The sequence below is a fragment of the Vanellus vanellus genome, assembly GCF_965231255.1.
Source record: "Vanellus vanellus genome assembly, chromosome: Z".
NCBI classification, from domain to species: Eukaryota; Metazoa; Chordata; class Aves; order Charadriiformes; family Charadriidae; genus Vanellus; species Vanellus vanellus.
The window spans coordinates 26,354,359-26,382,300 of record NC_138908.1 but is presented as its reverse complement, the minus strand read 5'-3'; the positions used below and the strand labels follow the sequence as shown (position 1 = coordinate 26,382,300).

Genomic DNA, 27,942 nt, shown 5'->3' with positions numbered 1-27,942 from the left:
GAAAAACTGAGGGCATTAAAAAGATATCTGAAGTGTTTTCTTTAATGGAAAAGTCTCTCATATTTATTTATAATCTTTTAGAAAAAAATGCATGTTGTGTTCTTCAATTTACTGTTGATGGAATGACTGGTACCTAAAGCCCTTGTGTAACCTCAGTGCATACCCAAGGACTTTATTAGTAGAAATGCTATTTTAGCAATATTAAATATATTTTACCTTTCTAACATCTTTGACCTCATGTTGTGGAGTATTTTAAATTTTCTGAAATACATTTTTTACCTTTAAGAAATCTGTATTAGTTTGACTAGTAGAAAAGAGAATCATCAAGGAAGTAAGGAATACCATTTTTATTTGGATATATCTGCATTAATGTTTTCGCTTGGATCAGAAATATACCTTAGAAGCAGATCTGCCCAGTGCCACTTAGGATGCTGTGCTTCCATCATTGAGTAGTCTCCAAGGATTCAAACTTTAGCTTTCAGCTGAAACCAAACAGGAAGATGCACAACTGCTGATGGGAGGGAGTTCAGTCTTCAGAACCAGGAGAGATCTAGTCTGAAATAATGCTTTTTACCCTAGATGTATGTTTCAGGTCCTCAGCGCCAACTGCTTCACTCTGGAAATCTGCTACTATTTTGTTAGTGCTAATGTAGTTCTAGTCTTTGGATCCTCTGTAGTAAATTCAAATTCTGACCTAATCAAAGAAAATTAACTGCTACTTTTTCAGATTAATTAGGCTCTGTATTCGTTGCCAATAACTTTCTTTTAAAAATTCTGGATCTATTTTGAAGTGACAGAGAAGCCTGTGATATGGCCTCAAACATTTTCTGTACATGGGAAAATGATGAACTGTAAATAATGTTGAGTGAGATGAATGAAAAGTGTTTAAAGAAAAAAAGAAGAGGCGTTTCATAGTAGTGGTTCTAATGTTGATGTTTAAGTTTGCAAATGACATGAGAATTCTATGCAGATCTGATGCTGTCTTGGAAGATATGACTACGTTAATGAGTTAGACATGGAAAGAAATGATTAAGAAATACAAATTTAAGTGAGAACATAAAGGTAGAGAGATTCTTTTCATGAAAATGCACTCATAAAAGTCTGACATGACCCTCATTTTTCAGTCACTGAACCAATTTGAGCTGTAGTTTGTATTTAGAAGTCTTTGAACTCGGCTTTCAAAGATAGAAAGCATAAGCAATCTATCTGCTCCATGTTTCAGCTTCTTAGTAGTATCACAGAACGAATACTGTCTCCTTTAGCAATTAGTTAACATGCGCTTATCCATGCAAAGCTAACCAAAAATTGTTTCCTGTTTGTTGGCTCCCCTTAGTGTTGGTTGGTTTTGCAAGTGTTTTGGTTGGTTTTGCTTTATTTTGCAAAAACAAGCTGAACTTCACTGCTGTAGACCACATGTGTGCTGGTGGTGCAGGTAGCATGGGTTTCTCAGGGCAGCAGGACCGACACGGAGGAGGAATTGAAGGAGGTTGCTGAATAGCCTCGCTTTCAGGCAAGCCTTCTTAGGTCTGCTGAGAAAGTTGGAGAGAAGCAAAGAGTCTTAACAAGGAGACTTTCAAGCTTATCACAAAGTAGTCCTGTGACTCAATTAGAGATTCTCATCTTGTGACAGGAAAGAAAGTGCTGAAAAGGGAAACAACTGCAGTAATGTTGCTGCCTATGGGGAAGATCATCTTGCATTTGACCTGAGCACAGCTCTGTAGGAGCAGAAATCTCAGCTGAAAGGAAGAAGCAGGCTATAGCAGTGAGCAATTCAGTTATCGCAATTTTACCTAGGCTTACCTGGGCTAGGTTTGTAGCTCCAAAGAGGATCCCACTATGAATTACCTGCGTGGTACCCACACATCTGGCCAGGCTTGTAGGAATGCCAAGAAGCACCTGGTTGTCATGGTCTCTATGTATTGATTTTTGGCCAAAGCTGTAATTCTCGTGAGAATGACTGAAGTCTGATATATGCATTTTAAAATGTTAAAATACCTTTTATTTTCTTTAAGGAAATTAAATCCACACTGAGAAGTGAGGATTTATAATACGTAAAAGATGTAATTACAGAAAATGACAGTATTTATTGCATAAGCATGAAATGAATCTTTTGCCACTTATTTGCCATTGTTATGATCATGCAGAAGTCCTGTGATTCATATGTCAGAGAAATTTGCAGTATTTTTTTTTAGTGTAATAGGAGAATTTAGGCAGATTTTCAGTAGGTTCTTTAGTTTAATTCCAGAATCTGAAGAAATGCCTGCAGCTATTGATATTTGATAACAGCGTTTCGTAGCTTAATACTAGAGATGCATTTCAGTTATGTTCCTATTTCCACACAATTTAGAGATGTTACAGGATTTGTTTTTAAGTTTTTTTAGCAGAGAGGGTTGCAGTATTTCTGTCAGGTGACAAAAGGAATACATCTTCCATAATGATGGCCCATACTTGTCAAGACATTGTATCCTAATGAGAAAACGGAAACAAGAGAGTGATTTTCTCTTTGTGCTAACAAAGTACTAAACCAAATTTATGTATAATTTCAGCTATCTTGACTGCTTTGAAAATTTCTCAAAAATTCTCTTAATATATTGTAATAGCAGCGGCACATAAAACTTCCTGAACAAAGATTTTTTTTGTATCCAGAGATCAAAGTTTTCTGCAGCTTTTTTCGAAAGGCCATGGCATTAAAGATCTGCTCTAATGAATGTTTTTGGTTCAGTCTTGTCTTTATGGTATTTCTTTCCATTATCAGGATTAGAATAAAACTGGAAGATAACACTCTTAAAGGGTATAAGCATTAGCTTATGCTCAAACCTAGAAAAAAGTGTATTTTATGAATTCCATTTTAGCAAACTTTTAGAGAAAAATCTTTGTCCTAGATATACTAAATGGGCACCTTGGCTGCATATGCATTCCTGGTTTCTGTACATTCATGTAAAAAAACAGAGAGCACTACATTGTTATGTGGGGTGTCAATCGAGCAAAAGGAATTATCTCAAACACAACTGAAACGGTAGGAAGTAGGAAAAAGAACCTAAATTATTCAGCAGGAAGTGAAAGTAAGCCATTCTTACTAAAAAATAAAAAAGTATGTTTTTAGGAGGGGAAAATAAAGCATTAAATGGAGATTTCAGAGGAAGGGTTTTTTGACAAAAATGGATAACTAGCAGAAGAAACTATGTCAATTTAAAGCATCCTTCAGCAAAGATTATTTGGATTTACCAGATTTTATTGCTAACATTTTGTGTATATATGTGAAAATCAAAGGATTGACTGTGTTCTGTAGTATTCTGGGTCTAAGTTACACCTTTATGGAACACTTGTAAAAACTGGGGCTTTGTACTGTGGCTTTTCAGTGTCTTTATCAGAAGTTTTATAATCAGATGTTAATATAGCACAATAATAGAATTTCATTAGAATGGAGTAGGGTTGCAGTAGTGAATTGATTTTCTGCTGAAGTAGCATCCTGATTTTTTTATGGATTCTGACTGCTTCTCCACATTTGGAATGCCAGTATTGTATAATAATTTTTATAAATTTGTGAGTTACAAACTTTGTGTAGGCCTCTAATTATATTTTTTCTTTCTACTGCAGTCAATGTGACTTTAGTACAAATAATGTTTTAAGTTCACAATATTTTCATAGGACATGGCTGACAGGTATGAAACCTTACTTGAATGTAGTCTCTCATGGGTCAAAAAACACAGCATAGATTAAGAGTAAGAATTAGAGTCTGTGCTCTTAAACAGCTTTGTAGAATTATAGAAAATAAGATAATGAGTGTGTTAACTTTATATGTGTTTTGCCACATGTGTCCCCGTTGTGCAAATTATTCTGGGAGAAAGAAGAGACATTATTCCTTAGAGTTTTATTTAGAGGCTCAAAAGAATGGCCAAAAAACGTTTTGCATTCTGATGATGAAGAGATGATTAGTATGAACAGATTCTTTCTACAAATCAGCTGAAGACATACATAATATGCAAGCTAGGCTTTTTGCTATTGTTTTCCTTTTATAATGTGACCAGAAGATACCAGGAAAACACAGGGTTGTTGTCAGAGGTGGTAGTAAGGAATATAACATGGGTTTTGATTCCATTTTATTTTTTCATGCTGTTTTGTCATTAAGTATTTCCCTGTTTGATCTGTTCTTTTTTTTTGGTACCAGATGCATTCATCTTTGTAGGTGACATTGTGTAAGTACTTAAACTTACTAAAAGAAAAGAAGTCTTATTAGCTAGAAATTTTAAATGCAGATTTGTGGTTTGGGTTTCTTTTTTTTTTAATTAGGAACGTAATTTTATATAGGTTTTATCAATAAGTACATAGTTATGTTGAAATAGCTTACCATATGTCTACCATCAAAATCTGCCAGATGCTTAAGCAATATGTCATGTTTCTACTTGGGCAGAGGAAGAGTGCTGAACAGTTGTTTTTCTTGCCATTAGAGCTGTTAAAATTGTTTCTAATAGTAAATTAGTGCTTAGGTTGACATTGTTAAAATTGAACTATTTTGGTATTAAATGGCTTACTACCTCCCTACATGAGTGTAGCTTAGTTTGTGTGGAGCGTCATGTGATTGCAGCAAATCATGTGTCTGCTGTAGCAGGTGGCTTCTTTGGAATTTTTAGTGGTTTACATATATGTATCTTCATAGATTATCTCAGAAGCACCTGAGGTTTACAGCAGTATATACTGGAAGAATAAGATAATGATAGTTACATGGCTTGCAAACTAAAATTGCTGGATATAAATCGGACCAGCAATGCCAGTATCCATATCATGAACAGAACATGTTATTCAGAGCAAGTATGTTTCCTCTCAGGAAGATTCCTAACATTAAAAGATTCTGCAGTGCTTTGGAGCCAGCACATGTGTTCATATGGAATTGTAGGATGGTGCATGTGGTTCATAGATTCCCATCAAAGTCCTTTCCAAGAAACTTGTGTGGAAAGTGATGGCATCACAGCAAACTTTTTTTTTTTCCTGTGGTTTTCCTGGGTAGAAGCGAATAAGAGAATAGATATCTGTTCTTTCTGTGGCTGCAACCTTTAGTGTACCTACACCTTCCATGGAGTTGCTGGCAAATATGTACCACTGCCCTTTAGCACGTCATTGTCTTCTTTAGATGCAACCTGTATTCAGAATGTAAACTCTATTCACATACATGGAAGGAAACCTCAGGAATATGTAGTTTTCGCTTTTGCATGTGTGTGTGTGCATGTGACTGTGGCTGTGTGTATAGAAGGGCAGTGGACTTAAGGCTTGTTTGTTTTAAGTAAGCATCATGAAAAATCTTATTATTGAGTTAGATTTCACATACAGAACACCAAGAATTAACACATCTAAAGCTTACTAATAAAGTAAACATTATGATAATCAAAATATATTTAGCAGTGTATGTGAGGATTGGAAGGTGTTTTCTCTGTGTGTACTGTCTATGTCTATTTACTTCCATAAAGGACAACCTAATGTTAAGCTTTAAGCATGGAGAGTGCAAGTAGGTCAAGTTGATGCTGAGTGTTAAAGTGAAGGAGTGTGTCCTGTTATTAACCACTCCAGACCTAGAACGATCTTGTGTAAATGTGGAAAACATCATAAAAAGAATTGATTCTGTATTGACATGTCACAGCAGTAATTTTTGTATTCATTTTTAACTCTCCATTTAGTTCGGGGCTTCCTTTTCCAACAGAACTTTAAAGAACAGATTGATTGTGTGTGTTTTATTTATTTTATTAAGAAAAGATAGTTGGATAACACAAACTACAGGACAGACTTTGTAGTTAAAGAATAGGAGTTTAAGGGTGTGAGTTACATGTCAACCTCTAGTGCATGTTGTTTTTTGGCATAGAATCACAGAATGGTCAGGTTTGGAAGGGACCTCTGGAGATCATCTAGTCCAACCCCCCTGCCACAGCAGGGTCACCTACAGCAGGTTGCACAGGACAGCGTCCAGGTGGGTTTTGAATGTCTCCAGAGTGGGAGACTCCACCAGCTCTCTGAGCAGCCTGTTCCAGTGCTTTGCCACCCTCAAAGTAAAGAAGTTCCTCCTCATGTTAAGATGGAACTTCCTATGCTCAAGTTCGTGCCCATCACCTCTTGTCCTATCACTGGGCACCACTGAAAAAAGACTGTTCCCATCTACCTGGCACCCTCCCTTTAAGAATTTATAAGTATTGATAAGATCCCTCTCAGTCTTCTTTTCTCTAGACTAGGAACCAAGTCCCTCAGTCTTTCCTCATGAAAAGGTGCTCCAATCCCCTAATCATCTTTGTAGCCTTTTGCTGGACCCTCTCCAGCAGATCCCTGTCCTTGAACTGGGGAGCCCAGAACTGGACGCAATACTCCAGATGTGGCCTCAGCAGGGCAGAGTAGAGTGGGTGGATAACCTCCCTGGACCTGCTGGCCACACTCTTCTTGATGCACCCCAGGATGCCATTGGCCTTCTTGGCCACCAGGGCACATTGCTGGCTCATGGTCATCCTGTTGTCCACCAGGACTGCCAGGTCCCTTTCCACAGAGCTCCTCTCCAGGAGGTCAGCCCCCAACCTGTACTGATGCATGGAGTTATTCCTCCCCAGATGCAGTACCCTACACTTGCCCTTGTTGAATTTCATAAGGTTTCTCTCTGCCCAACTCTCTATCCTGTCCAGGTTATGCTGTATGATGGCACAGCCTTCCAGTGTGTCAGCCGCCCCTCCCAGTTTTGTGTCACTGAATCACGGAGTTTCAGAGTTGGAAGGGACCTCTAGAGATCATCTAGTCCAACTCCCCTGCTAAAGCAGGATTGCCCAGAGCACATTACTCAGGACTGCATCCAGGCGGGTCTTGAAAATCTCCGGAGAAGGGGACTCCACAACCTCCCTGGGCAGCCTGTGCCAGTGCTCTGTCACCCTCACCGTAAAGAAGTTTTTCCGTGTATTTGAACGGAACTTCCTGTGTTCCAACTTGTGCCCGTTGCCCCTCGTCCTGTCACTGGGAACCACTGAAAAGAGTCTGGCTCCATCCTCCTTCAACCCACCCTTTAGATACTTGTAAGCATTAATGAGGTCTCCCCTCAGCCTTCTCCAGGCTAAAGAGGCTAGAGTGTCGCAGCTCTCAGCCTTTCCTCATAAGGGAGATGCTCCAATCCCTTAATCATCTTGGGACTTGCTCCAGCAGTTCCCTGTCCCTCTTGAACTGGGGAGCCCAGAACTGGCAGCAGTATTCCAGTTGTGGCCTCATCAGTGCAGAGTAGAGGGGGAAAATGACCTCCCTTGACATACAGGCCACATCAGCAAACTTGCTGATGGTACACTCTATCTCTTCATCCAGGTCATTGATGAATGGAACCTTCTCTTCTCCAGGCTGAACAATCCCAACTCTCTCAGCCTGTCTTTATAGGAGAGGTGCTCCAGCCCTCTGATCATCTTCATGGCCCTCCTCTGGTTTGTATAGTGCTTATTTTTATACCTGTTGCACTGCAGGTGATTACGAAGTGAGCAGTTCAGTTGGAAATAGCTCTTGAATTCCTAAATAAATAGCTACCGTTTAGCGAATGAAACAAGCTCTTCCATAAGTATCGGCAATGGCATAGGGCTTGTTACAGATATATGTGGATCTCCCGGACCTGTCTTGTAATTGCCACCAAAAATACAAGTACTTCTTAAGGGTTGCTTGCGCTTAAGTTTCTTGGCAGTTCATCACATAGATAATACGTTATTTTACAAGATGAAGCCACAAAAGCATTAAACTTAATTGGTGAAATCCATTGTCTTCTGAAATATCAGCTGTGAAGAAGGAAAGGATAGACACAAAAGAAGCTACATGCTAGTAAGTGTAGGGCTTTTCTTGCATCAAGTGTGTGCATCAGGTGTATGTAATAGTGTCTGAATTACAAGACGGATATGTTTGAGAGAAGTACTTAAATGTTGATTGAGGAGGAATTCAGGGGCCAGGTTAGGTAGGACTTCAGAATGCATTATTTACATGGTAAATACTGTATTTTGTGTGCTATTTAGGGTAGTGCATGGATCTCATCATCAGTTCCTAACAGAGCAACTCCTATTACTAGTTCTGTCCTTTCAGTCAGTTGGAATCCTAAAAGGGTTGTCAACGATTTACATAGTGTATCCATTGTGATTACTAACCTCAAGATCACCACCAGAGAGTGGTGATCAGTGTCACAAAGTTTAGTCAGAGACCAGTGACTATCAGTGTACCCCAGTACTGGTTCTGACCCTGTTTAACATCTTCATTAATGAACTAGATGGTAGGGCAGAGTGTATGACACAAAACTCAGAGGAGGGGCTGATACTCCAGAGGGTCACGCTGCCATCCAGAGGGACCTGGACAGGCTGGAGAAACGAGCTGACAGAGACCTCATGCAGTTCAACAAGGGGAAATGCAAAGTACTGCACCTGGGGAGGAGCAGTCTCAGTCACCAGTACATGCTGGGGACCGCCCAACTGGAAAGCAGCTTTGCAGAAAAGTGACCTGGGGACCCTGGTGGACACCAAGTGTTGAACATGCAGCAGCAACATGCGCTTGCAGCAAAGGCCGCAGAATCCTGAGCTGCATTACAAAGTACTGCCAACAAGTTGAGGGAGGTTACCCATCCTCTCTACTCAGGATTGGTGAGGCCACACCTGGAGTGCTATGTCCAGTTCTGGCCACTCCAGTGCAAGACAGGCATGAACATACTGGAGAGAGTCCCACAAAGGGCCACCAAGATGATGAAAGGACTGGAGCATCTCTCATATGAGGAAAGGCTGAGAGAGCTGGGACTGTTCAGCCTGGAGAAGAAAAGGCTCAGGGGGAATTTCATCAGTGTGTATAAATACCTGAAGGGTGCAAAGAGGACAGAGCCAGGCTCTTTTCAGTGGTGCCCAGTGACAGGACCAGAGGCAATGGGCACAAACTGTGAGGGTGACTGAGCCTTGGCACAGGTTTCCCAGAGAGGTTGTGGAGTCTCCCTCCTTGGAGATACTCAAAAGCCACCTGGGACATGGTCCTGGGCAACTGGTTCTGGTTGGCCCTGCTTGAGCAGGAGGTTGGACCAGATGACCTCCAGAGGTCCTTGCAGACCTCAACTATTCTGTGATTCTGTGAAGGGACATTGAAGGACTAGATTGTGGTGAGGGTGAGGTGCTTGTGAGAGTTGAAACACTGCTTTCAATGGATGTCTTTTCTACAAATGAACGAAGTGAAAAGGGGTGATTCTTTTTAAGTTAGAATATTTTACAGGATGACCACCAGAAAAACTTGTAGACTCACAGTACTTTTCAATTAACAAAAGGAAGGTAAAGAAGTTAAATGGTAGACATAGATGTTTTTCGCTGATCTCACTGTGGTCATGTTTTAAATTAAGTAGTATGAATAGTAAATTTGTTTGCTTAATTATAGACCTGTTTGTTCAAAAATTCTGACACATTGAGGAGGACGCTGCATAATTAGTTCTTAGACTTTGGAATTTTAGAAGAAGATACAAAAGATACAGTGAGGTGCAACAGAGAGTAGATTGCCATAGACCTCATAGGAAAATTTTGTCAAGCTAAAGTCATTAATACAGGAGGAAAAAATAATATTTTCTGAATATGGCATTCAGAAGAGTACAGAAGTAGTAATAGAAGGTGCTAATATTCAGCGGAGCCACTTGATGTGTCTGTACCACTTCCCTTCATTGACTGGCTTTTTTTTTGCCATTAGAGATTTCTGAGTGCTTTTGCTATTCTGAATGAGTTAGTGATATGTGAGAAGCTAGCAATATCTTGTTAGAAAACAATGTGTATCTGATGTAAAAAACTTAGTGCAACATGCTTCATTTAAACTGTTGCCATTTATGTAAAGTTGTAAAGATGTCAAAGCCATCATCTGTCTTGCTTGGAATGCAGGCAGAGCTTACAGATACTCGCATTGAAAAACTCTCATAAATTAAGGCTGGAGTTTCATGTTATAGCTGAGTCAAGTGTTGGTCCCACAATGGTGTGTATGTGTCAGAAGGGTGGGTGTTCTTGCTCCCTTTTCCTTTCCTTTCTAGGTAGCTTTCCCTTTTTCCTGCTCTTTCCCAATCACAAATTAAGCTAATATAACAGTTTATTTGAAATTTTGCCAAGTTAATTCTATTCTGCTTCAGTGCTTTTAACATGTTACCTGAAGATTGTGAAAGCCAATGCAAGATGAGCAGATGTGGCTAGGAAGGGATAGGATGACAGATCTTAGGCTTTTGTTTTGAACAAAATAGTAATTTGGTGGAAGCTCTAATGTGGAACTGCAGCTCTTTGAAAGGTATTGCATACTAACCACTGTAATTTAGAAATTATTTAGGAAGGACTGTTGGATATATAAAAGAACAGTCTTGCAGAGAGTATACCTTAGTGTGTGAATGTTGACAAAAGAATTAGTTAAATGTTTTATTTATTATAATAATTATTATTACATGTTTCCTGGGGAAAAGAAACCATCTAACTGCAAGCAACTGGATATTTTGAAGTTAAGTCAGGATGGAACGAAGTATGTGGCTAAGTTTCTTACATAGTTCAAGGAGACACTTTTGGACATTTTAATATATATCTGTAGTTGCCCAGCCTCAGCTGTACGTAGCTCTTCGTGCACATGGGTGGAAATAAGAATCTGTTTGTGCATATGTGAAAATATTTTAGCCTGTTTTAACCATTTGAGTGTATTTCTCTATGCATGCATAATGACTGTGCTTTTGCATTCCTCTTTCTTTAAATGGTACAGAATGTTTAAATGAAAAACAACAGTATCTCACAGTTTTATTTGCTTTTTGAGCATACAGAAGACTGTCAGTGTTTTGAAAGGCATATATGATAAAGGGTGATTCATTTCTCTGCATATATTTGGTTAACAGGTGATTCAGAGTACTTTGGTTTGGGAGCTGAATTTACTGTATTAAGTAGAGAGGAATACTATAAGTTTCCTTAATGTGTTTGAAATAGTAATGGTTTTGTTGTAAATTTTACTTTCTTTTTCCTGTGCTTAAGGATTTCACATTCTATGTCTTGTTCCTGCTCATTTTTTTTTTATTATTTTTATTTTTATTTTTATTTTATTTCCTTCCTGTATTTTTCCTGAAAGATCCTCAGCATCTTTCTAGTCCTTTGATGAATAAGAGAATATAAACTTAGGGAAATACTGCACATACTTTGAAAAAAAGTGAAGATAACTGGGTTTATATGTTGACTTCTATAGTCATTTTGCCTATTGATCTTCAAGAAAGAATGCTCAAAGAAAAGCTGTGCAGATGATCTCAGGTCACTTCTGCAGTTTATATGCCGCATAGTAGATTTTACAAATTTCAATTCTATCCTCTTGGTTTATGGCCATTTAGAATTTGGTTTAGTAGAAAGGTTAAACTTCACAGTGTTTTTTTTATGGAACAGTAACAAATCAAGAGAAATAGTACTTTTTCCAAAGACGTAAACCTATCTCACCATTACTCTGTTTTACAGCTCACATTGAGTTTCATCATTGTGGCTTAATACAGTTCTGATAGTAATGCAAAACAGCTTCTATAACAATTTTTACAGCTCATGAATCTTTATTCTGAAACAGTTTTAAAGAAGTTGTCAGTGGGGTTTTTCAAAACCCGTCTTGTAAAACTCACTTGTTCTTATGAAAAATCTTTTCTGCTAGCTACCTTTATTTCTGTACTTAATCTGAAGGAATTGAAACACATAGTTTATGATTCATGAAATTGTTACGCACAGTAGATCTACTGGCATAGGAGGTGTCAAAAATTGTACTTCTCTAAGAAGATCGTTTCTCATTTCCACATTGATAGGCCCTATCCACATGTACACAACTGTTACTTACTTTCCTTTTTTTCTCTGGTTCATCAAGTTCTGGTACGTGATATTTGAATACCGATGTGATGAAAAATTATCTATGATTATGATTTTGTTAGCCATTATTAAAAAGACACTAATTATCCTTAATACTGAAAATGAAAGATTGACTTTCCAATTTTGTTGCATGCAAAAATTGCTCCTATCTACAGTAATTCATACTATAGATATTTTCTATTTAATTTGAAAGGAGAGCAAATACTATTTCCCAAAATGTTTTTCTGAGTGCATTTTTTCTGCTTACAACATGAAGAAACAGGCATAATGCATGTTTATGCACTGTACTCATGAGATGCTTACAGTATCCCTCTATTTTATGTTTTTTTTAGAGTAATGTTAATGAAGAATTTACTCAGGTGGGGGAAGGGGGAGAGATATTTAGGCTTTTGATAAATTCCCTATGCTGTGTTCAGATAGATTCTTAGGTTGGGAAGTCTTGTGTTTTCAGTTCTCTTAAAGCAACATGTATTGCTTTTGGTTGAGTCGTTTTGGTGTTCCCTAAATCAACTAAGGTTTCCAGTTTCCGGAGGTTTTTAGCCTTTTTTGCTTTTGTTATATCTACTGTTAAGATGAAAAGCAGTGGCAGAATTTGCTATAGATTCTGTCTTCATCAGTATGATGGCATCTAGCTTTGTGATTTTAATGTGGTCTGAACTATCTAGAGTAAATAATGTGGTAGAGAACATGAGATAAGTAAATAACAGCAATGATAACATAGAAGTCTTATTTATTCATACTGTGATGCAACCTGATTGGGATTTGCTCCCTCTTCCTCTATTACAAATCTTGCCTTGGAGTCTGGGTAAGAATTTTGGTTTTGTTTGATCGTACTGTGAAAATGAATAGAAGCACAGGTGGCGTTTTCTTTTTATCCCTTTTTCTGTCTGCTATTAGAAACTGTAAGATTTTTAAATCCAAGTGTTTAATCTGAGGCTTATAAATTCATATCTAATTCCCAGAATGTCTTTTTTCAAAATGGCTAATATCCAATTGCCTTGCTGCTGGTTGTTAATTTGAAAAAGTATCATTTTAGAGTTCTTCATGATTGAAATCGTTACCGAAAATTATAGAAAAATAATGCTAGGGGAATTTGAACACTGAGTATTCATTCTGGGTTATGTTCTCCATTTTATTGAAAGCTGTTATAATTTACTGCAACTAATTTGTAAGCCTTCTTCCTGGCATAATAATTTGTGATTTCTTTGATGTGGTTTCTGCTAATGAAGGCAGAAAGGCAGGAGGAAAACTGCACTTCACACTTGAGCTTACGTGTTTGGAAGAAATTTAGGGTAATAGTAATAACATTTCAGTCTCATAGCTCAAAAGAAGAAAAATGAGATTGCATCTTGTACAGCGACCATCTGCTGTTCATACCATGGCCTCAGTGGCGTTGCACACAACTCCAGTACCTGCATCTCCACTGAAGAAAGGACTGATGCAAAATTGATTCCTGCTGATTGCTCAGAAAGTCTGGAAAAGTACTCACTACCAAACTGTTGTTTATATAATCCTCCAATATGATGACTGTTAGCTAGTACCTGATCAGTGGGGAAGGGTAGCAGCATTGAGGCTGAGCAAGTTCTCCACTGTGTGAATTGTCTGGTTGACCATTTGTTTTTCAGTGTTTCGCCAGCAGATCTAACAGTATCTCCAAAGGTTAGATACAGTGATAGGACTCCAAACATGTTATTAGTAAACAGCTATCTCAGTAAGAACCCTGAGAGCATCCTCACTCCTGGTGGGGGCTGAGGACCAGCATATGATAATGCAGCTGAGAGGTGCTCCTTCCAGCTCTCAGCTGGAGGCTTCACCACCAGGTGAAGGTCCCAGGCAGGACCGAACCCTGTCCCATGGGAGCTGCTTTCAGCTGAGGATCTACTACTCAGGATCACACGAGCCCCATCTCCTGCTGTCTTGCAGCCCTGCCTGTGCCTGGTCACACCCTGTTCATCTGGTCCTGGACCCTGTCCTCGTCTGGCTTCTGGACTGACCGTGGCACTGCCTTGTCGCTATGAACCCGCCCACTCGTCATGGGGCAGTGTCTGATGCTGGTTCCCCTCACTGGCCTTCACCCTGACCCCAACCCACAGGCTGTCTTCCCCGCTTGACCCCAGACTTACTTTATCACGGCAGACTTGGCTGATCTCAACTTGGGGCTGTCCCTGCATCCTCGCCGAGGGCAGTGGGGTGGGTGCTGGATGGTGAGCCTCAGCCCTCATGGCCAAAGGTCCGCCACGGCTGCTTAGCCAGCCCTCACTACACACTGTTGCTCCAGCTGCTCCATAACTAATGGAAGAATAAGCAAGGAAGAGTAACACCAGTGAACAAAATAGGTGGGGGGATTTGACTTCAGAAGACAGTAATGCCTTTCATAGCCAGGGAACAGGGAACTCCTTTGCCTGCTGTGGAGACAACGGGAGCTGTCTCAGTAGGGCTTCTGCTTATCTTGCACTTTTCTCCCAAAAAGTCCCTGATTTGAGGCAGTTTCTTCCTATCCTTTAGGTATCTTGTCATTTCCCTGGTATTCTTCCATAGAGAATCTTGAAAGCATGCTTTTGCCAAATAGCTCCTCATGTATGATAAAGGATTATCTCTGAAGAAGCACTGAAGCTCTATCTGAGCTGAGCCAAGTCAGTTACTGTGCTTGGCTACAAAGTATGGCATGTATGTAGTTCAGTTCTCCTCCTGGGGAAAACCAGAGGACATAAATACAGTAGAAAGTGGTAAAGTTTCTGGATTTCTTAAGTGATTCCATTTGGAAATAAGGTATATCATTAATATAACAAACAAGTGTGCTTAAGATCTAATTTCTGTAACTGGATTTGTCTAAAGTGCTCTTATATTCTGTGGTCCAAGAGTTAACAATAGAAAAATCTGAACAAGCACGAGGTAAAGAGAGATTTATAGTGTTGTTACAAGAAGAGAGCTACATAATAAGCAGGTTTCTTCTGGGGGGAATAGTAATGGCATTAATAGTCTCAAGAGTTCTGTTCTGTCTCATTCAGATTAGTTTATGATTAGGTACGGAAATGTGGTGGATTTGCTCTATTTGATTTAGAAGCGACTCTATTGAAATGAAAATTTCTGCGGCTTAGACCGATGGGCATTACTGTGTCTGTTTATCTATACCTACACTAAAGATTACTTTTTATTTCCCATTTTGCTGTCATATTTCTTTTGTAACTTGCAGTATCTTTCTCACACATGATTAATCTGTAGAGTAATAGCATTTAACAACTGGAGAAATACTTACATTCTATGCACAATCAGAATTAACCACTTACAGAAGATAATGAAATTTATGATCAGACAGAAAAAAGACATGACTTCTAAGTTTTGTTTATGATATGCTAATATGCATCCATTCCTTTGTGTGATTGATTTATTTAATTATTGGCTGCTATCCAAAAATATTGAATGATGACATATTCAACTCAGGGCAATTTGAACAGAATTAGTGAGTCAACAAACTTGCAGTAGAAACAGTCTTGTCCTTGTTACTGTCCACCTTGCAGTGCTGTTCCTATTATAGTTCATTAATTAAAGGTAATTGTCTGAACCGGTGACCCTTTGTTTTGAAACAATATATAAATGGATATCTAACACATTGCAAATTAGAAAATTGGGTTTGTCTGTTTTCTAGTGCCAGAATTGTACACTGGTATGATGTTGATGACAGCATCTTTTCTCTTGGGTTCTTTCTTACTATCTGCTGAAGAAACTGCTTTAGTGCAGTCTAGCAGGGCATATATCACTCCACAGGTGCCTTAAGATACTAGGTAAAACTTTTTTGACTTTTGCCTCAGTTTTAGCAGGCAACCTCTCTTCCCCCACCTCTTAAGTGGATAGACCTCAAGGCAGGGACTGGGGAAGCAAAGTCCCTCCCACTGTAAGAGATCAGGTTCGTGACCACCTGAGGAATGTACATAAGTCTATACAACCTGATGAGATGTGTCCCAGAGTCCTGAGGGAATTGACTGATGTAGTTGCCAAGACACTCTCTGTGATATTTGAAAAGTCCTGGCAGTCAGGTGAAGTCCTGAGTGACTGGAAAAAGAGAAACATTGCACCCGTTTTTAAAAAGAGTAGAAAGGAGGACCCTGGGAACTACCAACCTGTCAGCCTCATGTCTGTGCCTGGGAAAATCATGGAACAGATCTGAGGCACATGGAGGACAGAGAGGTGATTTGAGACAACCAGCATGGCTTCACCAAGGGCAAGTCCTGCCTGATCAACCTAGTGGCCTTCTATGATGGAGTGTCTATGTCAGTGAACAAGGGAAGAGCTACGAATGTCATCCATCTGGACTTCCGTAAGACCTTTGACAGAGTCTCTTACAACATCGTTCTCTCTAAATTGGAGAGATACAGTTTTGATGGATGTTCAGTGGATGAGGAATTGGTAGGATGGTTGCACCCAGAGGGTAGTGGTCAATGGCCTAGTGTCCAGATGGAGATCAGTGACAAGTGGTGTCCCTCAGGGGTTCGTATTGGACCAGTACTGTTTAATATCTTCATCAACAACACAGACAGAGGGATTGAGTGCACCCTCAGCAAGTTTGCATGTGACACCAAGCTGAGTGATGCAGTTGACACACCTGAGGGACAGGATGCCATCTAAAGGGACCTGGACAAGTTTGAGAAGAAGGCCCCTGTGAACCTAATGAGGTTCAACAAGGCCAAGTGCAAGGTCCTACACATAGATCAGAGCAGCCACCGGCATCAATACAGGCTGGGGGTGAAGAGATGGAGAGCAGTATTGTGAAGAAGGACTTGTGGGTACTGGTGGATGAAAAGCTGAATACAAGCCAACCATGTGTGCTCACAACCCAGAAAGCCAACTGTATCCTGGGCTGTATCAAAAGAAGCGTGGCCATCAGGGCGGGGGAGGTGATTCTGCCCCTCTACTCTGCTCTCATGAGACCCCACTTGCAGTATTGTGTCCAGCACTGGAGCCCCCAACCTAAGAAGGACATGGACCTCTTGGAGTGAGTCCAGAGGAGGGCCACAAAGACGATCTGAGTGCTGGAGCACCTTTTCTATGAGGACTGAGAGAGTTGGGGTTGTTTAGCCAGGAGAAGAGAAGGTTCTGCGGAGATGTTAGAGCAGCCTTCGAGTATCTGAAGGGGGCCTGCGAGAAGGCTGGAGAGGGACTTTTTATCAGGGAGTGTAGTGATAGGACAAGGGGTAACAGTTTTAACCTGGAAGAGGGTAGATTTAGATTAGAAATGAGGAAGCCATTGTTTACTGTGAGGGTGGTGAGGCAGTGGAAGAGGTTGCGCAGGGAAGCTGTGGCTGCCCCATTCCTGGAGGTGTTCAAGGCCAGGCTGGATGGAGCTTTGAGGAATCTTTCTAGTGGAAGGTGTCCCTGCCCATGGCAGGGGGGTTGGAACTAGATGATCTTTAAGGTCCCTTACAATTCTAACTGCTGTATGACTCTATGATAATTAAAGGTTTCCATTCATAGAAAGCGGTCGTAAGCAGCAAACTTTTAATTTTTACATACCATTGAGGTGTATATTCACTTATTCATACCTTGTGAAACTGATACTAGCAGGGTAGCACAAGTTGCCTGTGCTCATCAATAACGATTTATTTTCTAAACCAATAACAAGAACTTAATAGCAAAGCCGATCAAACTTTGAATAATCCTGTGATTGTGAAAAATCTGGCGGAACCATGGTAATGTAATGAATGAATTACACTGCTGTAATAAATGACTGATAGTTTTCATAAAAAGAAAAGTACAGGTAGTGATTAATGTACTGATACAGTGATAACAAATCCTTCAACGGATCATTTGATTCCAGTTTATGGTGCTATTTTCTTTAATTAGTTCTCTGAAGGATTATGCATCAGATTTTTTCTTCATAAATGAGCCTTTGAAATGCCATGTTGTCAATATTTCCAGAAGTCAATCACTGATGTACTGAATCCTTGGAATTAAGCAGTAAAAATCCATTAAATTTAGTTCCATAATTTTTTGGCTTTTACAATACTTATTTCAATGTTAAAAACCATTATGTTAATACCTCCAAGTAGTCATTTTTGTGGTGTTTTTTTTTTTTCCTTAAACCTGAGTTTCACTGGTAAAAGAAACAGTGACATTTGATGGCATTTCCTATCTGTTTGTAGTGTTACAGCTTCTGAATGAGGTATCCAATCAGAAAAAAACACCGGGAAAATCTTCAGTGAACAGCATATTTACAATTTTTAGCAAAATCAAAAGGATGAGGTGAAGGAAATTATGTTACTTCTGATGTGAGGCAGTACTTTTAATCAAGAATCTTCTCTATAGGAGAAAAATCAATTGATGGTTATTGAGAATTTCCTTGCAAGTCTCCCAGTGCTCCACCAGGGGAAGAGGAATGGCAAAGCATGGATCCTATCGCACAACATGGAGCTGTGGTACAGGAATTCATGTGATGGGGCTGACAGGAGTTGCATACTGGAACTTCGGGTGACCCCTGCCCCTTTTTTTTCACTGCTGAATTCATGTCAGTCAAAAAGCATGGGGGATAGTAATGGGTAGTCACCTTCCCAGCAAAGTACACTGTGCAGCATAATTCTTCTGTGCTCGTTTCATTCTTTCAGTTACCCAGAACATCTCTGGATTACCTGCTGAATGGTTTTCTCCTTGCAAAAAGAGGGAGTCATAAGTCTGTACAAGCCTCCACCTTCCTTAGGAGTTGACAGCAGACTTTAGGGCTTGAGTAGGTCAAAGGAAATAGTGCTGATTCGCAGTGCTGCATTGAGTGCACCCTCAGCAGGTTTGCGCATCACACCAAGCTGAGTGGTGCAGCTGATACACTAGAGAGAAGGGCTGCCATCTAGAGGAACCTTGACAGGCTTGAGGTGAACACCCATGGGAACCTCATGAAGGTCATCAAGGCCAAGTGCAAGGTCCTGCGTCTGTGTTGGGGCAATGTCCAGTATCAAGACAGACTGGGGGATGAATGGATTGAGAGCAGCCCCAAAGATTTGGGGTCCTGGTGGATGAAAAATTGGACACGAGCCAGCAATGTATGTTTGCAGCTCAGAAAGCCATCTGTATCCTGAAGCGTGGCCAGCAGGTCGAGGGAGATGATTCTACTCCTCTGCTCTGCTCTCAGGAGACCCCACCTGGAGTACTGTGTCCAGCTCTGGGATCCCCAGTACAAGAAAGACATGGATCTGTTGGAGCGGGTCCAGATGATTGGAGTCAGGGGGACACCTCTCCTATGAAGACAAGCTGAGAGAGTTGGGGTCGTTGAGCCTGGAGAAGTGAAGGTTCTGGAGAAACCTTATTGCAGCCTTTTGACATTTGAAGAGGACTTAGAAAGACGGAGAGAGACTTTTTCCCAGGGCCTGTAGTGACAGGACGATGGTAAACGGTTTTAAACGGAATTAGGGTAGGTTTAGGAAGAAATTATTTTCTGTGAGGGTGGTGAGGCACTGGAACAGGTTGCCCAGGGAAGCTGTGGATGCCCCATCAAGGTCAAGGGTCAAGCTGGATGGGCCTTTGAGCAACCTGATCTAGTTAAAGGTGTCCCTGCCCATGGCAGGAGGGTTGGACTAGATATCTTTAAATGTCCTTTCCAACCCAAACCATTCTGTGATTCTATGGTCTATATACATACAGAAGGTTTTTCTTTGTCTTTGAATCACAGCCTCATTTAGGTTGGAAGGGTATTCTTGAGGTTCTCTAGTCCAACCCCCCTACTCAGGCAGGTTCAGGTACTGTGGGTTTCCCAGGACTGTGTCCAGGTGGGTTTTGAATGTCTCCACAGACTCCATTTTGGAATGACTCCAAAATCTCTCTGGGTAACCTGTTCTGGACCCTCACACTGAAAATGTGTTCCCTTACATTCAGAATGAATTTCCTGTTTTCTAATTTGTGCTCATTGCCTCTTGTCCTGTCACTGAGCACATGTGGCATATGTTTGTTTAGATATTTGCCTTTCTCATTAGTGATAAAGAATGCTTAGGACCTTACCACTAACATGAGGAGCAGTAATAGTGTTTGTGAAGTGATAAGTAGATGAGGTGCTAACAGAGAAAAAAAATGGAAAAATAGTAAATATTGGTTGGACTTAAAATATCCTACTCTAACATTTTAGCTAAATGTTTAAGAAGTATTTCTGTATAGCAAGAAATTTATAATTGCTTTTTATACGTCTTTAGGCTGTTGCAGAGTATTTGCAGTGTTGGTCATCAACATGGAACAGATACTTTAACTGGCATTTGTTATGTTGTCTTTTCAAGTAGATGCCTGTAATATTTTAAACTACCACAGAAGATGTAAGAGATGCAAATATATGTCTTTTTAATAAATAGAAAAATCAGATTTTTTTCCATGTGCACTGAGGAGAAAAATGTGGGGTTTTTTGATATAAGTTATTTCATATACTAAAATGAATTTTTCATATCTGATTTTGACTCAGGTAATTATTAAAAACAAGGTGCTAGATATGTTTTCCAGAGCTTGTGTGAAAATCTGCATAGTGGTCTATCTACATACATACTGCGGTGTTGTAGGCTTAATCTTCTGACAGAAATTTGCTATATGGTATATTTCAATATTTTATTGTATAGCAAGTTTCCTAATCTCTGTTTTATAAACATGTAGATTTAAAATTCCTGTCATGCTTTTGATTGAGCTGTCTGAATATAATGCTTCTTTAGCTCCATTTCTACTGAAATATATCTTATAGAAATTTTATCTTATGTATTTGCACAGACTACAAATTCTTTCTTTTTCTTTCCCTAGGATAAGAAATGGGTTCTCAATCATGAAGATGTCACACTGGGAGAATTACTGGGCAAAGTAAGTAATCAAGTGAGCTAAATAACATTTAAATAAGCATATATTAATCATTAAGCCTATACATTTCCTGTTTGCCTTATCTTTTAAATTACTGCGGTATGCGATTTTTATATCAATTCTTTTACTTTAATACACCACACAGCATTGTGCTTTAAATAAATGTAAATCACATTTACTGGTAAATGATATAATGTGTGTGCTGAAAATGTTTAGCTAGCATACATATTTTTCTCTTTTAGAAGGTTTTTAAGCTAACTAGATTTCTATAAAGGTGAGGTGTCTGTTTTACTTTGTGTAGTCTTACAAAAAATGTTGCAAAACATAAATAAAGCAAATAAACATTTATGTTTATGTATTTACATATAAAATTTAGGTATTTATGTATAAAATTTGATACAATAAGATACAATATTTGTTAAAATAAATGTTCGTTGCTTTTGTATGAATTGTTGAGTGTTAGGTAACTTCACAATCATATATTTATTAAATTAATTCTTGTATAATGTAGTTTCTATCACAAATTCTGCTTAGGAGCTATAAGTCTTTAAAACCAGGTAAGGCCTGTACCTCACTTACTTTTTTAGCACCTTTGCACCCACAAAGACAGTTACAAGTGCCACTCTGGACACAATGTTCCAAATGATTTCCTGAAAAAAATGAAAAATAGGCTTAAATGGGGAGGAGACAAATGAAAGCAATAATTGCCTTCTTACTATGATACACACTGAAATAATTGATAAACTGTTCAAGAAATGGGGGAATTAAATACTGTCAGAAAGGTCTGTTACCCAGGAAAAAATCTCTTTGGCATAAGATGACAAAAAGTGTTATCTACCTGTAGACAGACCTGTATCTGCATAAAATACAGGTAGTGTGACAGCTTCGCATTCTTAAACAGAATAGTATCAAGGGAGAAAAAGAAAGATGTTTCAGGCTTTAAAAAATCTTTGTCATGCCAAAAGTTAAATATGAATTAGTCTTGATGAGTAAAGACAGTTAAAGCAGTCTGAAAATTGATTAATTTAGTCAAGTGAATTTATACGTGCATTGCATGTTTTTGGTGCAAAGCATTTTTAACATTCAACAAAGACAACTCAGTGCTTAAAAGTAATTCTAGAAGGATATGTTCTTTAAAACATACAGAACAGGATAAAAACTTTCTTGGAACACAGTATAAATCTGTTATGCATCTGTCTCTAAGAGGACATAGTCAAACTAGAAAAGATAAGAATGACGGAACCATCAGCATCTGTATGAGAAAATGTTAAATAAACTGCAGCTATTCACCATGAAAGTGAGAAATCTAAGGGTCTAGAAAATCTTGAGCTGCCTGGAAAAGATAAGGAGGAAAATCATGAAAGCTTAATGCATAAGAGGATCCAAACTTTAGAAAAGACGAAGTTCCTTCACCTCAGGAATGAATGGTCTCTTTATTTACTCAGTATTAATTCTATAATGCCCCACAAAATGAAAGTTCCATGAAAGGAACATGTTAAAAATCAGATACATAACAATAATTAAATATTTTAAATAAAGGAAAAAACCATTTTCAATACTTAAGTAGTCCTTAAGGTTGGTTCAGCTTTCAGTGAAAGACCTCTGACCAGAAGACTAGAGGAAAAGTGTGTTGGGAGTGACTCAGCTTCTTACCTTTGGGCAACTCCTGCTGTTTTAGATATTGGAAGTAGTGTCCTGGCCTCTAAAAGTGCTGTTTCAGAAGGGCAGATTTCTGTCACAGATCCTATGCCTTGCCCTTGCTTGCCAGCTATACCTTCCTTATCCTAGGGTATATAAAATAATACTAGAAAACTGTGTTTAGGCATAAATTTCTTCCCTCGTTACTAGCAGCACATTACTACTTTCTGTCTGTGAGTTTCTTGTTTCCCTTTTCTGTCCTCTTCCTTTGGAAGTACCATATTCAAATGCATGATGTAATGAAATCTTCATCACTCAGGAAAGAAAGGAAGACACTTCCAGCAGAGTTTTATTGTTTTTTGAAGTCACATGCAGCCCCAGATGCCAGGACACACAAGTGGAATTCACGTGGAAATTTATCAGACGTAGATTTAAAATTGATTTGTGTTTATTCATTGGGAAATACAAAACCTAGTTAAAAGTATGAGAACTTCAGTTTTTGTCTTCTCTTGGGTTTTTTCATTGATATCAGTGTTTGGTTATATATCCCCCAATTTCCTTCTTTCAATTTGTGTCCTAATTACTTTTCCTTTTGTTTTTATTTAACTAAAAAATACATCTGATGGAGATTATTCTATTGCCTTTATTATTTCAGTTTTATTCTTTGAAAGCTAAAAAAGTAAACAACTTACCCTGGGGGTATGTTGTTGAAGACCTAAAAAATCTGATTATAAAAGGAGCTGCTTCCTAAAGTCTTGCCCAAATGTGAGACCTTACATACTTGCCTTTATAGAGAAGTGCTGAGCTTAGCTTTTAAATAAATTGTGGATAGTGTAACATTTTCGTAGCAGACACGACAATACAGTTTTTTGCGGTGTTCTTAATTTATGATCAAATTTAATATTCAGTGGTTTGTTTTTTTTCATTTTTCTTACTTTGCATTTTTTCTTTCTCATATATGTGAGAATGTTTATGTTATTTTGATGTGTTTTGTCCTAGTTTCACGGGTCATCTTTTGGTCTGTTACAGACTGCAAGTTAAAAACTATTGCTAAAATACAATAGTGTGAAAATGAAAGAGTGCAGGAGTAAGAATAAGAAAAAATATACTACTATCAGTGTCTGTTGACTTCAGAAGTTACTACGAGGTTTTATGAGAAAATTGTAATTACACAATTAATGTATTTTTTTCTCTTTCCAGCAAGGTCAAAATAGAATTCATACGCTGTGGCCATATAGGTGTACTGTGTCTGTGTGAACTGAATGAACTGCATTGTTTTAGGGGCAGATGCTGGAATAAAACCTCATTTGGCTTCATAAACGCATTTCCAAGCTCCATACCAGTTACGTTAGCTGTCTGCATTATTTTTCTGGAGATTTGTGAAGATTTTGTTTACTTATAATAATATTTTTTTTTTCCTAATTTCAGGGTAATTTTGGTGAGGTGTATAAGGGAACATTAAAAGATAAAACTCCTGTTGCTGTAAAAACTTGTAAAGAAGATCTTCCTCAGGAACTAAAAATAAAATTTCTGTCAGAAGCCAGGTAGGTTCTCTGAATTTAATTGAAATATATACATGTTTTGAGGATTATAACTGGATGGATTTACAAAATCTGACCTTCAAAAAAATTCAGAGAAGCATACTTTTTCATTTTTTAACATGTGAATGCAGTAGCATCTACATTTGCTGAAACCACCTCTTTGGCAAGGCAAGCTATGCCCATAAAACACAGTTTTATTGTTGTAAGTGATCCCATTTAGAACTTCTTCTGAGATGTGCCATGAGGACTCGGATAAGAAGACTGGAAGATGTTGTTAATTTAAATGTGATTATACCAGTCGTAGAGCTGATCACACGTGGCTAGGTTACTATATAAACCCCGTTTAGTAACTTTCTCTTTGTAAGAAGAGTTCACGCCAGTAGAGATATTTTATGCTGTGTCAGGCAGCATGCGATTGTGTACTTCTTTTTCAAATGGTAGTCATGCCACAATGTGCTAAGTATTCTGAGTATAAGCTGATGCAGATAGGTAGGTTCTACGACCTCAGGGTGGAGGGTTGTATTGATGTAATTTCACAATTGTTTAAATTAACTTGCTGCTTCTTGCTATGAATCTTCATATGTTTTCATTTTTACTCCCAAACTGGTATGATCAATATGAAAAAGTAAATGATACTATCTACATTTAGAGAATAATCAGCCACCGTATCTATTGAATAATTTTAAACTGCTTGTAACTTGGCAACTGCAGAGATGTTTCATTTGTTAAGCAGCCTGCCACTAATGGAGCAGTGTTAGCCTGAAAAAAGGCGACATGCGTTATTTCTCACTAAATATGTATGTAAGAGTTAGGTTAGTATTTTACTTGATCCTAGAAGAAAAGGGAAAAAGGAGGACGTGCTTTAAGTCAGCAGATAGTAGGAGAAACATTTAAGTTACAAGGTCTCTGTAGAATTCTTCCTTGCCCTTCATTTCACTTCTAAATCATCGCATGCTGTTTTAGGCTGCAAATGTTCTTATTAAAGTATTGTGTAAAAAGATGTAAACGTTTTTGTTTAATTCCCCAAATTAAAATTGCGGTCCTTATATTCTTCTAAAACTTATTGTAATAATTAATCTCTTAAAGTAAAATTGGAACGAGTGTGCATTTGAAAAGTGCAGCAGGGAAGTGTAGAGGCCTGCTGTGAATGCTTTTTTGATGTAGCTCCGCTTCTGGTCCACCACTGAAATGCTATTTAATTAAAAGGGTTCTTGTGAAACTGAAAACCTCTCAGGCCATTTTTCAGTTACATAGACAAATGTTATGTAGACAAATGGTAAAATTATAATAAGAATAATATAGTGTTCAATCTTGATTTATTAGTGAATCAGTATGCTCTCTGTTTCAAACAGAATGATAATTGATCTGTTATGTTGATTTTTTTTTTTCTTCATGATAACAGTGATAACGTCCCATTAAAATAACATTAAGGGTTTAAGATATTTTCCTATAATATTTAATCAGTTTGTACAATAAAGTTTATTAATATAATAAACTTACTTTGTGTTTTGCAGAATACTCAAGCAGTATGATCATCCTAATATTGTAAAACTTATAGGAGTTTGCACACAACGACAACCTATTTATATTGTTATGGAACTTGTTCCAGGTAATTTTTCTCCTTTTTTCCCCAGCATATTTTCATAGGTATTGTTTCCATAATGTAAAATGTATTGTTTTCTGTTTGTCTTTATGTGCATTCTTACGACTAATCTCAAAAGTAACCTATGTTGCGAATCTTTGGAAATACTAAGTTCTACTAGCTTTGGAGTGGAGTGAGCTCCACAAATCTGTTGTGAGTTTTTCTGTAGCCGTTGAAGACAATAGAATTTGCTGAACGGTATTTCAGCTCTACCTTCATTTTCCTCCTCACAAGATATTACATGGTACTTCCTTTAGCAGTAGAGGTATATACTGAATGTTAAGGTGCTTGTATTTAAAGCAACTTCATGCCTGGGTAATGTTTTAATTTTAATAACTCAGATTTGGGTTATCTTTGGTAATAGGAGAGTTTTTTTCTTTGCCAAAATATATTGTTCAGTTTATAGGTTTCTCTTAATTTATTTTTGGAATCATGAGTTCATGTTATTCAGCAATGGCTGAATTTCAGATTGTTAGGATGATAACAGCTTTTGGGCAATTTTACCTCTTTCTTGATTTTCTCAGCAGCTGGAAAATTTGTGGGTTTGGTAGCCTGTAGTACTGCTTAATATGCAATGCTGTATTTGTTTTATGTATCACTGGATTTGTCTTCAAAATTATACAGCAAGCTGTTTTAAGAATTGTTTCATTCATGAAAACTTGGATAGTTTATAATTCCTGAGTACTGGCTTTAGTACAAGAGCACTGATGAAATCTTTGACCTGTTAGAATTTATTCAATTAGATTATATTAGATTATTATATTTGTACATTTGATTAACTTCATTAAAATGGAGATGAAAAACAGTGTCCTGGGTTTTAAGGTATACGTTAGTAATCAGCTTCTCTAGACATCTCTGAAGATAAAAAACAAAACCTGATCTTTATCATTCTAGTTCAAGGTTTTCAGAGCCTAGGACAAGTTTTTGAAACATATCAATACAATGTGAGAAGAAATTATTGAGAACTTTTCTCTGATTCTCATGCCTATTTGGCAGCCCAAATCTATCCAAAAATTCTTCTGTCTCCTGGTTTTGAATTTGCAAGAAACTTCATAATTCTTCTGTTTTGCTGGTCTGTAAGTCCTCTGGCTGGCTTCTGTGCTTGCCTGCCCCCATAGACACTTTACCATGTTCAAACCATCACACTTTTCCATATTCTTTTACCCCTTGGCTAGCACACTGTGAGACTGACCAAATTGCCTAGAAACAATAAGGGTGCCAGCTCTGAAGAAGGTGGCAGAGGAAAGACAAAACACTTAGATCAGTTCAGAGAAGCACTGATTCTATGTTACCTGTTTTCTGTTTTCTAATGGCAAGTTTGGATGAGATTACTTAAAATAATATTTATTAGTGCTCTGATTTGGTATCTAATGATGCCCTTTGAAGAACAGAATGGTGGTAGGCTTGTTGACTTGCACTTAGCACTTAACTTTCTCAGTATCTGCTTTTTTCTGCGTTTTGTCTTAAATATGTTTATGCTTGAAGGTGTTTAAGCTATTTAACTCTGACATTCTTCTTCATAACTAAAAATGACATGTTTTAGCTTAGAATTGTGTTCTGTAAATGTATGGTTGACAAGGCGTGTAATTAATAAATGTCTGACAGTTTTTTCCCTGAGGAAAAAATTAGAAACATCTCCATAAAATGTGGAATTTCTCCTGTGTTTTCTGAGTTCGGTTTAATGTTTGTGCTTTTTCTCCTGATATTATATCCCAAATACATGTAGGCTATACGTGTACTACATCTTTTGAGACTGTTATGGTGTGGCTCAGTAGCAGCTAATTCTGCTTTTCATTCCAGATTTGGATTTCGATTCAGATTGTTAATTTGGTCAGGTCTTAAAAATGCATTTTGAAACTTAGCACTTTATGTAGAGAGGTGCTACTCTGTTAGTTATTGTCATAAAATGTCTCTTCAAAGAAATCTTTTTCTTTTGTTGCAAATGTAAATGGGATTAAAAACTATGCATCTGGATAAAATCATCAGTGAAAAGAATACAGGAGGTGGCAGATGCATATTTAAGCATCTGTGCAACTCAGATGTTGCCAACAGATAACTGAGAAATAAAGCAAGTTGTCAAAGACAATTATCCTTTGTAGGTAGACCCCTTTTCTTGGTGTGTGTGTGCTGACATAACAAGTGACATGTATCCTAAAGTAAGAATCACATTAATAAGAAATTTCAAGATGGGTGATGTAGCAGGGATTAACCGAAATAATGAATTAGGTAGCAGAGTGTGTTGCAGATACATAGCCAAAGTGAAAAGGTGGATGAGAAATGATACATGCTCATGAAAAAGAGCCATCATTTACTTACTATTCACTTACTTGCTGGTGGTCATACTGATCTCACTGTCTATATCCACCCAGTGTCAATTCAGATTACTCCAGTACAGAAAGACTTTGTTATCTTTTTCACTATCCACCACCTGTCAAGAAATGAGGGAAATATCTTCATGTAATGCATATGT

At 38.2% G+C, this 27,942-nt stretch overlaps 1 protein-coding gene across 1 annotated transcript in view; it reads left to right on the top strand.

The window, feature by feature from the left end:
• FER (FER tyrosine kinase) overlaps nt 1-27,942 on the top strand; it is a 173,901-nt gene that overhangs the window by 80,500 nt on the left and 65,459 nt on the right. The window contains exons 14-16 of the mRNA XM_082497917.1: nt 20,598-20,654; nt 23,718-23,833; nt 25,345-25,439. Of these exons, the coding sequence (XP_082354043.1) occupies nt 20,598-20,654; nt 23,718-23,833; nt 25,345-25,439 (268 nt within the window). The remainder of the gene's footprint in view (nt 1-20,597; nt 20,655-23,717; nt 23,834-25,344; nt 25,440-27,942) is intronic.